The sequence below is a fragment of the Ooceraea biroi genome, chromosome 3, assembly GCF_003672135.1.
Source record: "Ooceraea biroi isolate clonal line C1 chromosome 3, Obir_v5.4, whole genome shotgun sequence".
Taxonomy (NCBI): Eukaryota; Metazoa; Arthropoda; class Insecta; order Hymenoptera; family Formicidae; genus Ooceraea; species Ooceraea biroi.
Genome location: NC_039508.1, coordinates 11,914,407 through 11,931,579, shown reverse-complemented (window position 1 = coordinate 11,931,579; position 17,173 = coordinate 11,914,407). Strand labels below are relative to the sequence as shown.

Here is a 17,173-nt window from a genome sequence, read left to right as displayed (position 1 = left end):
AAATTATTTCCTTAATATGTTACTACCAAACCTTTTTTAGTAATTGTCCATAATATTGTCTGCGTTAGTATTACATTTTTTAGGTACATGCCTCTCTAACTATTTAATTAATTTACTATGTGCAATAAACAGTACAAGAAAATAAATTTCATCACAAATCGTGATACGCTTCATGAGTGATTTTAAAATTATGAACGTGAATAGAAGTCTCTGGAGCGTTTATGTATTAAGAACGTTTTATCGTCGTGAACCATTGTCGGTCGTTATATTCATCAGTGGTCAGAGGTTCCATCAGATAAGAAGCGCACAAGAGAGGGAGAATGCTAAAGTGCGATAACGCACGACCACTCTTAAGTTTCCTCACTTTTACATGCGCATCAGTCACCAATGGTACTGTTCGTCAGAATGTGCGTAACGTCATGGCTGTCTACCATAATACTTGTACTGCTCGTATCGTCCAATCAATGCCGCAGGCCGGACGGTGAGTAGAATTTATTTTCAATGCAAGTTCTTATCAATCAAATGCATAATGTACATTCTATTAGACATAAATAAACAATAATAACAAGACAAGATTGAATAAATAACAATTTATGCTGAACATTGCTTATTCTTCGGTAATAATTTATTTGTCGTTTCCGCAAAACAAAGCTTAAAATCTTACAATGCTGAAGACGTGAGTAGCTTTTCAGGATACCTTGGGTCACATAAGACCGCTCTCGACGCCGGAAGTACAGGCAAAAGCCGCTGAAGATGTCGCAAAGAGGCTGCTGGGTGAAAGGACAGCTAAACTGTTTGTTATGATAGTGGATACCAAAGTGGGTCCTACGTGGTCTGGCAAGGATTCTTTCAAGGTACAAGGTTTACCCTCGAGTACAGCAATCGCATGTTTGTAGCAGTTATCGGCAACCCGATATCACTCGATTAATCTCTTCTTCGCCAGATAACGAAGAATCCTCTAGGCAAGATCGAGATCCGCGGCACTACCGGAGTGGCGATCACGTGGGGCCTGAATTACTACTTGAAGAACTATTGCAACGTCCACGTATCGTGGGATGGAACGCAAATTTCCCTGCCCAACGTGCTGCCGGATGTTCGAGTTAAAGTGACATCCAACGACCGGTGATAACACGCAAAATATATAATATTATTTAGTAATTTGTGTCATTTGTGGCAAGACATGTTTATCTTCGTGCTTTGTGACGCGTTTCAGATTCAGGTATTACCAAAATGTGTGCACCGTGGGATACAGCTCGGCCTGGTGGCAGTGGAGTCAATGGGAAAGGAACATCGACTGGACGGCCCTCAACGGAATCAACCTGGCCCTTGCTTTTACTGCGCAAGAGGCGATCTGGCAGAGAGTGTACCAAGAATTCAATCTCACTCAAGAAGAAATTGACGAACATCTTGGTGGACCCGCTTTCTTACCCTGGTATATGATTAGCTTTTGATTATTTGGCTCCTTTTTATGCGAAAAGTAAGATATATTATTTACTGTGCTTTTCAGGGCGAGAATGGGCAATATTCGTGGCTTTGGGGGACCGTTATCGTACAACTGGCACAATCGCACCGTGCATCTGCAACATAAGATCCTCCAAAGGATGAGGGACCTCGGAGTCGTGCCGGTATTACCAGCATTTGCTGGTCACGTACCGCGAGCCTTCGCCAGACTTTTCCCGAGTGCTAATATGACGAAGATCAATCCTTGGAACAAGTTCGAAGACAAATACTGTTGGTACGACCAAAATGTTTCTCTCTTCTGATAATGATTATATTTTGCGTTCCCACCACGAATATAAAATTAAGTGAATATATTCTAGACGTATTCAATAATTTTTTCTTTTAGCCCTTATTTGGTAGAGCCGACGGATCCGCTCTTTCGCCTCATTGGAGAAAAGTTCTTAAAAATGGTAAGCTAAAATAATTCCGACAGGGGCGGCTAACGACATGAATGTTTCATTGCTCCAGTACATCGACGAATTCGACACCGATCACATTTACAATTGCGACACTTTTAACGAGAACGAGCCCGGTAGCAGCGAGCTTAACTATTTGAGAAACGTTGGTCAGTCAGTTTTCTCAGCGATGCAAGCAGTCGATCCTCAAGCGATATGGTGACTAGAAATTAAATAAGAAAAAATAGATAATAAAGTCAAACTGTATATTTCAAAACATTTAGATTATTTTAGAAATTTACATTAACAGTATTACATATATATACAGGGTGTCCCGGGTTTTAACCGACAAACTACGGGAGTATATTCTACTAGTGGAAATAAGAAAAAATTCTTATATCGAGTTTGCTTAGAAATGCTTTATTACAAAGTTATAAACCAATATTGAAAAGAAATATGAGATAAGTAACAACGGATTTTTTCACAAAAATAAAAATTATCTACGCAATGATTTAGTGACGCATTTCAAAATGTTGTCCTTGCACATCGATACAAGCTAGACATCGACGTAGTACAGAATTTGTTACAGTACGACATTCCTGAAAATTTTGTTGCATCTCAGTAACTGAATTAGTAATTCGTTGCTTTAAATCTATCTGGTACTCTCCTGTTAGGAAATCTACGTTGATACTCTCGTACGGCAGCTCGTGCATTTCCGTCACAGAATCCGTACACGAAATGAATATCAGTGTATTCCTCACTTGAAAACACTTTTGGCATTCTGATAGTAATTGCTAGTTCACACGACGATTGAAATCTAACAGCTACTGTTGTGAAAGTAACGATCATACTGAATCGTTTCAACATAGTGAACATGAATACATGTGAATACACGTAACATAAACATCTTCGACCTTCCAAATTCTACACTATGTTCCGTTGTTACTTATCTCATATTTCTTTTCAATATTGGTTTATAACTTTGTAATAAAGCATTTCTAAGCAAACTTGATATAAGAATTTTTTCTTATTTCCACTAGTAGAATATGCTCCCGCAGTTTGTCGGTTAAAACCCGGGACACCCTGTATATATATATATATTATAAAATATATGAATATCTTCTTTTTCTAAGGATGATGCAAGCCTGGCTGTTCGTGCACGACTCTACGTTCTGGACGGAGCCTAGAGTGAGATCTTTCTTGACCTCGGTACCCATAGTAAGTCTGAAATGTTATTGAACAATTTTACTTTATTAGCAACTGGAGATGTATATCTATAATATACTTCTTCCTTTTTAAACAATCCTCGCATGACTTCCCATTTCATAAATTCACTATTCTCATGTTTTACGCAAATTGATCATGATTCGTACACATTACTTAAAAAAAAATTATTATCTATAAAAATCGATCGCAGGGACGAATGCTGGTATTAGATCTGCAATCGGAACAGTTCCCGCAATACGGCCGACTAAATTCGTACTATGGTCAACCATTCATCTGGTGCATGCTGCACAATTTCGGCGGCACCTTGGGGATGTTCGGGTCTGCGCAGATCATTAATCAGGTACATCATAAATCTTCATTTTTTTCATATTTTTACTAGAAAAATATATGAATGTCAATTATGTCACGAGGGTAATCAGCTCGTTTTTTCCTCAGCGTACATTTGAGGGTAGAAACATGAACGGCAGCACGATGGTAGGAACCGGTCTGACACCCGAGGGCATCAATCAAAACTACGTGATTTATGAATTGATGAATGAGATGGCGTATCGTCATGAGCCCGTTGAGCTCGATGCTTGGTGAGCAATTCTGATGCATCAGCAATGATCTTCGTCGAGAGATTATCAATTTAGCACTTTATCGCGTTCTGATAATCTACCGATAATCTACGCTCTACTGATACGCGGCTTAAACGACTGAAGTGTTTAGTTCATAAAATTAATCACATTTGATAGAAACTCGTTGATCGACAGGTTTGAGAGTTACGCAACTCGGAGATATGGCGTGTGGAATGAATACGCGGTGGCTGCCTGGAAGCAGCTCGGCAAAACGGTTTATAATTTTATCGGCACGGAGAAAATTAGAGGACATTACGTCATTACCAGACGACCAAGTTTAAAAATCACGCCATGGGTATATACATATTAATTAATATTAATATGTATTAATATTATTAATAATTCCATAACACATAGATAAAATCAAAATGAAATTTTATTCTTTGTGAATTATATTAATTATAAAATTTCACAAAACGCGTTAGTTCTGCGAAATTCACTTTGGCAAATTAAATGGAAAGTAGATGAGAGAATTATTATGCAAATGTACATACAGCTTAATGTATAAATAACAGATCAGAAGAAAGTTAAATAATTCCTTTAACATAGGTCTGGTACAGTCGCGAAGGTTTCTATTCCACATGGAAAGTGTTTTTAAAGGCAAGATATGGTAGAAGGAATAATACTCTCTACAGGAACGACGTGGTTGATATAACTAGACAGGCACTTCAATTAATGGCCGATGACGTTTATACGAACATAGTGGATAGTTACAAGAAAAAGAACATTACTGCCTTTCGGTGAGTGTAACGATTAAATAATATAATATATTTTACAATCACGTTATTTATGATACTTTTTCTTGAAATTTTACAAAAATGTGCCTATTATCTAATTAGTAAAATAACGTTCTAAAAATATCTAAGTAAGAAAAGAATCCACTCTTAAAAAAGCCGTGTTAAATCAAATCGAAATCATTGTTGCCTCTTTTCCGCGACGCTGATTGGTTATCTCGATTCGCGTTGTGCGTTATGTTTAGTTTAGATTATCATCGCGCGACTGTCTTTGTGTGGAGTTAACAATTTGGTAGAGTGTGATAATTGTGCATGTAATAAATAATAGATGAATATTATTATTCAAAAACATTATTAATATTGAAAAATAAAATAGCGCGCCTGTGTTGTACTGGTAACAATATAAATATCCCAGAACACCTCGGAAAAAGAAAGAAATTTTAATGGCTAGAACTTTTTCATTTATTGTTTTAACGAATTTAAAATCACCGAGAACTCTAGGCAATATAAAAAATAATGATATCATCAACTCAGAACTCCTCTGAGAAGAAAAAAATTTTAAACTCGAGAACTTTTTCATTTCTGAATTTACGGTATTTTCAATAGCAGAGAACTCTAGGCAATATAAAAAATAATAATATCATCAACTCAGAAGTTCTCGGAAAAAGAAAAAATTTCTAATGGCTAGAACTTTTGAATTTCTGAATTTACGGTATTTTCAATAGCAGAGAACTCTAGGCAATATAAAAAATAATGATATCATCAACTCAGAACTCCTCTAAGAAGAAAAAAATTTTTAACTCGAGAACTTTTTCATTTCTGAATTTACGGTATTTTCAATAGCAGAGAACTACTCTAGGCAATATAAAAAATAATAATATCATCAACTCAGAACTCCTCTGAGAAGAAAAAATTTTAAACCCGAGAACTTTTGAATTTCTGAATTTACGGTATTTTCAATAGCAGAGAACTTTAGGCAATATAAAAAATAATGATATTATCAACTCAGAACTCCTCTGAGAAGAAAAAAATGTTTAACTCGAGAACTTTTTCATTTCTGAGTTTACGGTATTTTCAATAGCAGAGAACTCTAGGCAATATAAAAAATAATGATATCAACAACTCAGAACTGCTCGGAAAAAGAAAAAATTTCTACGGGTTAGAACGTTTTCATTTATGGGTCTCAAGGAGTTTCAATCGTCGAAAACTCTTCGCAATATGCCAAATCCACTCTTAAAAAAGCCGTGTTAAATGTTTTCGCGTGGAGATTAACAATTTGGTAGAGTGTGATAATTGTGCATATAATAAATAATAGATGAATATTATTAGTGGAAAACATTATTAATATTGAAAAATAAAATAGCGCGCGCCTGTGTTGTACTAGTTATTATAAAACGAAACTTTTAGATTTTTTCAAAGTCTACAATCTATAGATATTTAATGATAATTATAATTTTATTTCTACAAACGTATTTCAGATCGCACGTGAGTGCACTGCTGGAGCTTTTTGACGATCTCGAGTCCATTCTGGCGTCGGGAAATAATTTTCTATTGGGTACATGGTTAGCTCAAGCGAAAGATATGGCCGTCGACGACGAGGAGAGGCAATCTTACGAATACAATGCTAGAAATCAGATTACTTTGTGGGGACCGAACGGCGAAATACGGGACTACGCGAATAAACAATGGTCGGGAGTGATGGCGGACTACTTCAAGCCCAGATGGGAACTCTTTCTAAAAGCCCTCGAGAATTCGCTGGTCGAAAGAACCAGGTTCAATATCACCGAGATTAACGACAGAATATTTCGGGAGGTCGAGCAGCCTTTCACCTTCTCGACGAAACTCTATCCCGTGGAAGCAATAGGTACTTATTCGCATCTAACAATTTTCGCAAACGATGCACTACTTATTCTACAACTTGCATAAATTTCCGTTCTTTCATTTCGATTATCTTAAATAAGTTGCAGTTGTTTGCATTACTTGTATTCTGTATTAACACTTTTGCGGGTAATTTAAATCGAAATGTTACATCAAGTTTGACTTAAAATGGTTAAAATGAAGATTATTATATATTTAAGAGAATCGTTGTTTAAGTAAATCGTTAACGCATTATTAGAAAATATCTTTCTTTCAATAGTTTTAGTTTCTTGAGAAGTTTAATAAATTTTATTTATCTTTCTTTTTCAGGTGATACTATCGATATAGCTACGAAAATAATGTCCAAGTGGTCCAATGTACCAATAAAGAATCACTACCACCATCACCATCATCAGTAGTAGTAAAACATCGAAATGCATTTAAAAAGTATTAAAGATATATTTAGCATTTTTATTTATTAAAAATTAAATATATTTACTTTTTCTAGGCTAAGAGAATATCAATATAATTATGTTAAAGTAATCTAATGAGAACGTGATTAGTGGCAATATTATAATTTTATATTTGTATAATGTTCATATCGCTCATGACGAAATCATATATGTAATACTTACATATATGGTCGAAATACATTCATAAATGTATAAATTTTTAATATACAAATTTATTGTATTGCTACGCACACATATTGCACACATATCAGAAATGTAAACACAGAGAATTAAATTTAAGCATCGCCTGCACTACAAGCGTACTAATTAACGTAACGTATTCGCATAATAAATTTTATGAGAATAATAGAACTGGCGAAATATTCGCAAAGATCAAATAATCCTTAACAATCAAACGTGCATTTCCACATTTTATAAATTGCAAAGCTTTGAAGAGCACCAGAAATCCAAAGAGACATTAATTCACATTTCTATAGATGCAATAATTATCCGAGAGGAATAAATTATGAAGGATGCTCGCTCATCGTGTTCCCAGAAGCTACGAAAACTCCTTCGTTCGTTGTCAGGCTGTATAACGCAGAGGCAGAAGGCGTCTTAGATCCTTGCTGAGCGCGCTGGCAGGATCATCGAGGTCTCGCAGCGCCTGTGACGTCCTCATCTTTGCATCATCCCGAGTGAGCTCGTTCCGCTCGATCACTTTCTCCAGCAGCTTCTTCAGCTGCGGACCGACGCCACCCTCGGCAGACGACTGCAGATCCTTCAAAACCTCGTCCGAGTAGCCGGCGAAACGTGCGTATCCTTGCTTCCGCGCGTCCTTGCTGAGGACGTCGTAAAGATTCGCCAGTTGCTGAAGGGCCGGCCTGGACGGTACTTTGGTGCGCCTCAAGTAGCTGCTCAAACTCGGCCGCGGCACTTGAACCACTTTCTCTCCCAGCAGAGTGAACCTGCAGAGCAAAGACAAAGGAAAGGCGACTCATTAAGAACACTTCTCATTAGCACTTTCCAACTGAGCGAGCAGTATTTATTCACCCTCTACGCTTCCTCGGTTTCGCTTAAATCTACTGTGCGATAAGTAAATCGTTCATTCTCTCAGTTCTATTATTCTTGCATCAATTGAATTGAATGAAAAGTGGGTAAAAGTAAGTTTTCGTGAAAAGATCACTTACTTCTATAAAACTGCTGTTAAATTTTGATATTGTTAAATTTCCTCCAAAAGCAGACACAACAACTGCTCTTTTACTAAGAATATTATATAATTATAACATGGAACTACGCAGAACGTCATCACCTCGTTTCTTCCTCTTCGTCCGCTTCTTCGTTCTCTTTCTCGCTCGAGGTCTTCGTCGCATTTTTCGACTCAGAATTCTCCGGTTCCTCATTAAATGAGGGGGTGGTTGTCTTCACGATTTCGTAAATTTCGTCCACTACCCTGTCGACGGACGATTGCTCTTTCTTCTGACCACTCGGTGGATCCGTGATAAAGGATGCACCATCGTACTGCGAGGTTGCGTCCACGACTGATACCTCGGTGGCAGAACCGCCGTTGGTTGAGGACATTTCCTCCTCGCTCTTCTCCGGAAGTTCCTGATTCTGCTCCTGCGTTTCTTGCACGGATTCCGGCGACTCGTAATTCGTTTCCGGCGTGGCGTAGTTTATCTCGGTCGTCTCTGCGTTCGCTTCAGGCACCTCTTCGTGATCGCGATCGGACACGCTCGCGTCCGAAGTTTCCACGAGCTGAGCAGCTTCCATCAGATTATCGGGCGATCCTTCACTGTACGCTTCGCTCGCCGGAATCGAAGTTAGTGACAGTTCAAGAGTCTCAGATGTCTCTTCTTGCACTTTCGCAGTAGCGGAGGAAACTATAGCGGTGGAAATCCCTGCGGGCGTCGTCGACTGCAGTTGATGCTTCATTGGCCGAGTCGTTCTCGACGTCGTCGTCGTCGTCGTCGTCTTACTCGCTAAGTGCTCCTGCAATATTTCCTCCGCTTGGAGCAACTTCAATTGCTCGACCGCGTGGAAGATTACCTGATACAGAAACGGGTTGTATAGCTTAAAGCTTCTTCATCAAGAATCCGATACGCATTTTGAAATATCTTATTAAGGCACGTAGGTAAATATACAAAACTATTATATATTATTAAATATATAAATATTATTTTTATATAATAGTTATATTATATAAGAACGTTTTATGCTTGTATTACAGATTTGAAAGTTGTCAGATTGTTATAAATAGCTTTATGTGCAATAAGATACAACGTTTCTACTAATTATGTTGGTACTTCAGGTGTAAAGGTCGCTACAAGCAAAATGGAGAAGTCGGCTACGTGTGACAACAAATTAACGACGTAACGCGTACGTGTGAAATATTTTCGGGCTATTACACGAAATGAGAAGCATCGTGATTACGCGCCTGCTTAATGTTCCGAGTCTCTCATTAAATTAAGTAGAGTGACTCACCTGCATGGCGGCGGGGAGATACGAATTCGAGTAAATTGGTGTTGAAAAGGCCGGCGGCTTCCTAACGATTCCGGCGATGGCCTGGAGCAGTGAGGAATTTTAATTAACATTTCCGTCAAAGCATGCAAATATATCTACGTAGCTCTCGGAGCCGTTAGACGCCGTTATGGCTGTAGCATGTAGTGTTCATGTGGAAATATTTCATATCGAAAGTAGATCAAGGTAGAGTATTAATAATATGATACGTGAAACTTAAGTGAGAGCAAAATTTTCGAAAGATGCAAAATTAATATTACAAATTGCAGTGAAGAGAAAATGGAATCGTAAATACATTTTTCAGACAATATATTGATCTTTGCTTAAAACATTTGCTCAATTCCGATTCAAATAATGTTTTTAGTTTATTTACGTGATATGATAAGCCACAGAAATAGCGATTTTCATGTAATCTAATATGCAATGACTGAATAATAAAAGAGTTCACTGATAATATATTAAACATGAATTATCAGTATTCGTTTGAACTGATTTCACTCACAGTAGTAGTAAGTGTCTCTTACCGGTCGAAGAATCAAGACCATCATAAGGCTGCATAATATCTTCATAACGAGAAATATTTCTTCTACCGGTTCACAAAATAATTTTGATCACTTCAGGCACACTTTGCAAAAGACCATTAATTTGCTGCACGCTGTAACATAAACCCACCAATTTTACTTACGAAAGAAACCTCTCCGAGAAAAAACAAAAAAATCTCGAACTGCAGGAACGACGGTCTGAAATATAGTTCTTGAGAAAATTACAAGTTCGAGGTAGGAAATCGATTATCGCGGACAATGCGAGGACCACGGCGAAGAAGCCGAACAATTCTGATCTGACGTGAAACCTGATCTGTTTTCTGAGGATTCGGACGCTGTTCAGTGAAAAAGTTTCCGAAAATTCTGAAGACTTCGGATGGGATTGTCGTCGATTTTCGCGGGCAACCTCGAGGTTCGCGAACGGCCGTTGAAACAAGACTGGTCTCGAAAAGATTCATAACGGTCCCAGGTCGTCCTCGGCGTCGCACACCTCCACACATACATACACACGTATTTGCGTGATCGCGTGTATGTAAACGAATGGATCCCTGTGCAGGATTGTTAATTGCGTGACGAGCCGACTAGTGAGTCCGGTGTTCGCTGGTACCGGTGGTAAGTCACACCATGACGTCTAAATTAAGTCGTCATCGACATGCCGTGCACGTCCCGAGACGACAAGGCGACGTACCTTTCGCTATGCACTCGTCCAGGTCATCTTCGATCGAGTCATTCTCGATCTGATCGGGACGACTCTCGGAACGTAGCAGGTTCTCCTCTCTCTGTATGTTTTTGATTTCATATATCTTGTTCTTTTATTTTTATATTAGATTTCTTAGATTATACTAAAATGATTTAGAATGAAACTGTGCTGGATAAAAGTAAGTGAATCACTCGAGCAGTTTCTGAATTATTCAAGAAATTTCAAAACTTAAGCAAACAGATTAATAATTTGCGTTTACTCTTTATCCAGTTTTTTAAATAGATGAATTTGTAAGTATAACACTAATTTAATACGCAATTATTGTATTTAACTAATTTTCGAATTTCAAATACTTTCGAAAATATCTGCGATTTACACAAAGTCAATGTAAAATACTCAGCAGGAATGAAAAGGATGGAAATGGTAGATGCAATATATAGCATATGCTTTCACGTAATGAAAGTGTGTATCTGCGTCTTGCGCGCTGGTTATTGCTATCGCAGATGTGCAACCCGTGTATTCCTTCGACTGCATCCACATTTTTCATTTTCTACTTTAATCCATTTCGAAGTTCAACTCAATCCGCGGCGGCGACAGCGCGGCGCATTTCTCGTTCTTTTTCTTTACGCGTAAAGTCAACTTGCCGTCAAAGCAGCGATTTCAATAAAAATTGACTTAAGCACTTACGAGATTTTCAGATAACAATATCACGTCAAAGTTTTCATCAGGTAATTTATAGTAGTCGCCTTCTTTCCCTTCTGCGCTCTTATCATTTCTCAATAATTTCAAAACTTTTCTTTCCAGACCTCTGAAACTTTTGCCTTAAACGGTTATTAAACTACGTTATGTCTCGGCTACATGCCGGCGTCTGCTGGAGATTGTTCATGAAACGGAGTTTCAACCTTCACGACGATTTCGCGAGAACGGTCCAACAAGAGTAAAATTTCTCGGTCGAAAACAGCTCTTTCAAGGAGAGTCGGTCGCGGCACTTCGTCCCAGAACAATCGGAAAAAAATGACCTGACCGGTTTTACGAGCGACACCCGTGTCGTACGTTTCGCGACTTCCAAACTGTTTTACGGAATGTGCTCGCGGCTACTAAGCGACGGAATTCACTTTTATTCGCAGCTAAAGGTTCCACATAAAAATCGAGTTCTCGGATTTGGCCCGGGCAAGAAGGTGATTCTCACCGAAATGAATTTGTTCTGCCATGAACAATAAAACAGGCAATTGAAATAAAATATGCTTTTTCTGTTCGTCCAAAAAATATACGTTGCGATAAAATATGCTGACGGAATTGAGAGAAGATTGGCGAACGTCTCCCTGACGTGCATTCATCGATCAGTGCGTAATTGCTAAACACTCAGGCGAAAATACTTTTTCGTTTCACTTTTGCTGTTTATAAAAAAAATCCGGAGAACTTTCAGTCGTTCGCAGCGTATTGTCACAGATTCCATTTTCTGAGGATCGTTAAAATGCGTTTGTGCACATCACAAAATAAGACAAGACCATTATTCAGGTCGCTTGTTTCTCTTGTGCGTCGTTGTTGCATCTTCGATTAGTTAAGCATATACTTTTGCAGCACAAGGTTGATACGAGAAACGTCACTCGCAAACTTGGTAAAAGCAGCATGAACATTTGTCCGTTCTACTTACGGGAAAACACGGCAGTAACGGGAGCATTTCTCCACGCAGTTTACTTCAGCGATATACATTTGATTGCGATTGCGACTGTATCTTTCTATGCCACCATACATGCACATGTGGGCGCCCTTATGTGATTACATTTTGCTTATTACGCATGAAACGACATATATAGAGGACGTTAAGCACAATGCGCTGCTTTAGTCTTACTGATACACCACGTTTTACTTGTACACTTTTCTTGCTTCTTTTACTGGTACTACGTCGCAAGAGAGAATAAGTCACCGGGAACGCTGTTCGGCTTCTTTATCGCTCTTCGCGCAATTATGGCAAGAATCATCAGCTTTACATGGATGGTACTGGCAGTGGTAAGACATTGATGCTTATTCAATATAATATTATTAAATGTTCTATTAAAATTTAAAAATTACATGTCACATTAAAAGAAAACCTGGATTAGCCAATAAAGTTCTTAAAGAACATTAGAGAAAAAGATAGGAGTAAGTTAATGGTTGGGAAGGCGATAGTGCAGGCGAAACCGCTGGATTCGTCGATCGACGAGTCGATCAATGAAGTGGATCACGACAACGTGAGTCTGCGAAGAAAGGAACAAGCACGGAACTCTGCTTTGCCGACCAACGAGGAGCAAATAACAGCCACCATACGGTCCGATGCAACCAACTCGGCAGCTGGTACCGTGATCGATGCGACTGTTCGACCTGTAAGCGCCACTTTGTTAATTAAAACTCATAATTGATGTCAGGACCTAGATTAAAAGCCTTTCACGCGATGCTCCACGATGTTCAATCGAGTTAATTAATTATGATCTCAATGCGCCATATTATTGTTCACACCGCCAGTTCGTTTTTTGGTGATATTCGACAGTATTTCCATTTCGCCCATTCCAGCTGCAGGAATTATGCGTTGTTAGTTGATCCATTATTTAATCAATTAACTCTAACTGCTCAGCGCAAATTTGCTTACAATTAACACGTCCGGTAATCAAACTAATTGAGGCATGCGTAACAATTGATGAGTTTAATTAAAATACAGTAGATTTACAGTATTACAGAGACAACAGACGACAAATGTCAGTCTTCTCAATGTGATATTAGCCACTCTGTTGCACCGTACAGTTACATCAACCACGAAGTTATTCCTTACGAATTAATCTTTGCGAAAGCATATCATTTTAAATCTTCGCTCGTGCTCGGAAGTACACTCAGCCTGATGCTTGATCACTTTTCTCGGCAAACTCGTGGAGACCCCGACGATAAAGCCAGGCCCGTTCTCTTGGTTCCTGACACCGCTGACGCAGAATATCCAGTTCTCGCCGCAGTCGTTGCTACAGGATCGTCTGCTTCTGCTGAAGGAAGCGTTTAACAAGCTGGGCATCAATCCCGCGCCGAATGCAACGGCGAAGCAACTAGGAGGACCCAGCGGCCTGCTGCACTTCGTGGGCCCCAACGATACTGGTTTCTACACGAATCGGCTGGAACCAGCAGGTTTCCTGGGTGGAAATGGCTGGTTTGCAAACAAGGGCGGCATTCTCGGGGGGCCCGGAGCGATCGTCTCCACCGGCAGCCTCCTCACGGATTATCCGACTCCTTACAGGAGAAAATAGGACGCGCCGCGGGATATCCTCGTTCATTCAAACGCGTGTAAATAATCGACAAAGGGACCGACACGTTGCATTCGCGCACCGAGTTGCGACTTCACGCGTGACACAATTTCGACCGGAGCCCCCGAGAGAACGTCGTATATGCCAAGTAAGTCGCTTTGAAGAAACGTCGTTTACATAGTCACGGATTATTCGTCGTCTTCAAATGAGACACTGGAGATGAAATATTAAGGAAGAAAAATGCTTTTCTCTTTTCATTCTCTTTGCATTTTGTACGTATTTATATTCACCGTATTTCTTATGTACACTCGTACTTAAACGCAATAAAATTTTACCAATTTAAACAAACCATGTAAGACCACGAGATTGAAATCGGTCTCAGTTTCCTCGGAAAATCACGGAGCAGCGTGATGTAAAAACGCATTCTCCATATTCTCCAATTATTGCAACTCGATAGTTAGTGCCCGGGGGATTCTTAATAAATTATGGCTCTCGAGTTATCGGAGACGTATTTTGATGGGGAATAGAGAGCCGGAGAGAAAGAGAGAAAGGGAGGAAAAATGAATTATTGGTTGCGCATATCATGAAGAAACAGCGCGGCAATGCGCAGAGCGCGACGCTTTATTGGAAATGCATAAGATATCCGGTTATCTTGCGAATTCAAAGGGAGGCCACGGTCGTTCTCCACGGCCAGGTCGGGGCATTGCGCGAAACGTTGGGCTCGGCCGCGAGGAATTTCATTTCTACCGAATTGAGATTCGATCTGAAGCACCAGCCGCCGTGGTCATGGCTCGGTGTACCCTTCGTGTCCCGACGCAGTTCTGCCGTAATCCGACCTGGGGCTGAAATATCGCCCGTTACGCGAACGATCGCGTGCCAGCATCTCCGGGGGCGAGGTTTATTAAAATCCATGACTGATTTGTGCGGTTGTTATCTCCGGCATCGCCGTCGCGCGAGAATGACGCGCCCCGAACGTGCGAGATATTAATTGGTAACGTGATCGATAGAGGATCGACTCCTCGCCTCGTAAACTTAACTAACTCTCTTGCGAGCCGCAAGAGAACACGTTCAGGTGTGACGTAATCTTAAAGCAAACCGAATTTAATTGTGTGAAAGCAAATCTTTCTGGACTTTTAATTGTATTTTTTTATTACATTACATTATCTATATACAGGGTGAGGCACCTAAAACAGGCCACCTGAATATCTCGGCTGTTATTGGTGATAGAAAAAAAATGTGTCAGACCAAACTTGTACGGTTTCGAGGGACACATAATTTGTTCTAAATAATTTTTTATTAGGTGGACACGTAGAGGTTATATGAAGGTCAACTGCGATTTTTTAAATGGTATGATATGTTTTTTTACGTACCATCTAGTAGAGCGTTTGAAGATACGCATATTGATCTACGGGTCAAAATCATTCAAGGTCACTGAAGGCTAAAATTTCTAAGGGCTAGAACTTTTTCATTTCTGAGTTTACAGTATTTTTAATAGCAGAGAATTCTAGGCAATAAAAGTAAATTATTTTCCCTTGCAGTTGGCCTTCAGTGACCTTGAATAATTTTGACCCGTAGATCAAATGTGCGCATCTTCAAACGCTCTACTAGATGATACGTAAATAAACAAATCATACCATTTAAAAAAACGAAGTTGACCTTCATATGACCTCTACGCGTCCACCTAATAAAAAACTATTTAGAACAAATTATGTGTCCCTCGAAACCATACAAGTTTGGTCTGACACATTCTTTTCTATCACCAATAACAGGCGAGATATTCAGGTGGCCTGTTTTAGGTGCTTCACCCTGTATATTTCGTTGTTTCAGATTAATTAATTCTGCTTTAGAAGCGCATGATATGATTTTACATTCATCATTCTTTAGTTTCATCAGATTTATGACTAGTTAGATTTTAGAGGGCTAAAATAGAGGAAATGGAAATCAATGATAAATCATAGACAATATTCCGTTAGATATTCCGTTTCGATCAAGTTGAAATTCGATCTGTTTCATCCGGTTGATGGTCTTCTATCGTATTCGTAGTTCCAGAGGCTAAAATTAAACCTGTTTACTGTCTAGCTCAATACGAAGGAGGAGTAGCACTTGATAAATTGATAATAATGCGTTGCGTTTCTTTCCATCTATCCCTCTCTCTCTCTTTCTCGTTGTAAGCTCGTGTACAAGCTAACGTCTGTATAAGCAGCTATGATCGATGAGAGTATGGCGACGCAGTTTGCGCGCAGCACCGTGTGTATCGCTTATAAATTAATTCTGCGTATCAACAGTTTGCTGTCACGCCTTTATTGACTCATTAATATGTGATTATAAATTATTTGAACATGCCGTGTTCAAATATCCCAGAACAATATTCCGAGTGATGCTGCACGTTATCGGCGATAGGGATTAACGTAGAGATTAATATACATTTGAAAATGGTTTATTCCAAAATAACACACACGGCGTTTCAATGATTAATCACGATGATATAAGCGCGTTAATCTCTTCAATCCAAATACTTGTACCGTTTCCGAAATTGATTTACGTGGTTTGTAATTATTACTATGATGGTGTGTAGCGCCAAGACGCTTGAAAAGTAGTTCACACACACACAAACAAGAATCCTGTTGAGATCCACGTGATTCAAGATCAGCAAAACGTCGTTTCAATTTTAAATGACAATTTGTGCGATAGCGATTCGCAATGACTTTTTGTTGCGGTAGCAAACCGGATCATCAATATAAACTTACACATTCGTTAAAAATTGCGGCAATCGGGAGGAACCAGCAAAATCGTCAGCTCGAGACTATTTCCGAACTATCGGGAGAGTCGATAGTTCGTATAAAAGCAAACACTCATTCGATTCACTTGAGCTTTCGGCAAATTGAGATTTGCCGAGTCCAATCGCGTTGCCGGAGCGTTTCGCTAGTCGCGTTATTCTCGCGAGAGGAAATTGCTCGTTCTCCCTAATCAGCGCGACAAATAGACAGTCAGGGTGACAGTATCCGACAGTTTGTGTCACGGTTCCTATCGCCGCGTTAAATAGTACTTTACAAACACGTGCCTGAAGCAATGCGAGGTGAACGTCACCGAGCTGAGTATTCTCGACATGGTAGTGTCCTTGTGTGAAGATTAGCATTCATCTGAAACGAGTTTTCTGTCGCGTGTACGCGAGCATTTGCATTTCATCGTCGATAACGCTCTCGATCGTCGTCAATAACAGCACACGGGCCTTGAACGATTGCAAATACCCGGCGCAAGTGTATCCACGTTTTCGCGTCTTGAATTTTCATCTCGAAATTATCAAGATAACGAAAATAAAGTGAAAATATGATGGAACATGATACTTATTCTTGATAGTACGCGTCTTAT

At 39.4% G+C, this 17,173-nt stretch overlaps 3 protein-coding genes and 1 long non-coding RNA gene across 6 annotated transcripts; 3 read left to right on the top strand and 1 right to left on the bottom strand.

Annotated features, from left to right (window-relative positions):
* The first annotated feature begins 96 nt into the window (after positions 1–96).
* Positions 97–7,094, top strand: LOC105277030 (alpha-N-acetylglucosaminidase). Of its 2 annotated transcripts, none has more exons than XM_011335152.2 (14): positions 97–481; positions 693–854; positions 944–1,122; positions 1,214–1,432; positions 1,508–1,735; positions 1,847–1,910; positions 1,969–2,114; positions 3,029–3,113; positions 3,313–3,462; positions 3,558–3,700; positions 3,875–4,034; positions 4,289–4,479; positions 5,952–6,337; positions 6,661–7,094. In XM_011335152.2, exons 2-14 carry the CDS (start codon positions 801–803, stop codon positions 6,747–6,749), a joined length of 2,094 nt encoding a protein of 697 aa, XP_011333454.2. In that variant the 5' UTR covers positions 97–481; positions 693–800; the 3' UTR covers positions 6,750–7,094. The 2 variants fall into 2 exon arrangements, with proteins under 2 accessions (XP_011333454.2, XP_011333453.2); XM_011335151.3 differs by having other exon boundaries at positions 685–854.
* On the bottom strand, positions 6,890–10,276 carry LOC105277032. Of its 2 annotated transcripts, XM_011335154.2 has the most exons (5): positions 10,150–10,276; positions 9,824–9,954; positions 9,264–9,344; positions 8,092–8,828; positions 7,366–7,747 (listed from the first exon to the last, which is right to left on the bottom strand). In XM_011335154.2, the coding sequence occupies exons 2-5, from the start codon at positions 9,866–9,868 to the stop codon at positions 7,366–7,368; spliced, it is 1,245 nt and encodes a 414-aa protein (XP_011333456.1). In that variant the 5' UTR covers positions 9,869–9,954; positions 10,150–10,276. The 2 variants fall into 2 exon arrangements, with proteins under 2 accessions (XP_011333455.1, XP_011333456.1); XM_011335153.1 differs by having other exon boundaries at positions 6,890–7,747; positions 9,824–10,276.
* On the top strand, positions 8,788–9,765 carry LOC105277031. Its single transcript, XR_893521.3, has 2 exons — positions 8,788–8,913; positions 9,091–9,765. It is a non-coding gene; the product is annotated as an uncharacterized LOC105277031 (long non-coding RNA).
* Positions 10,277–11,984: 1,708 nt separating the features above from the next.
* Positions 11,985–14,198, top strand: LOC105277034. Its single transcript, XM_020030878.1, has 2 exons — positions 11,985–12,904; positions 13,448–14,198. The coding sequence occupies exons 1-2, from the start codon at positions 12,692–12,694 to the stop codon at positions 13,805–13,807; spliced, it is 573 nt and encodes a 190-aa protein (XP_019886437.1). The 5' UTR covers positions 11,985–12,691; the 3' UTR covers positions 13,808–14,198.
* Positions 14,199–17,173: the final 2,975 nt, after the last annotated feature.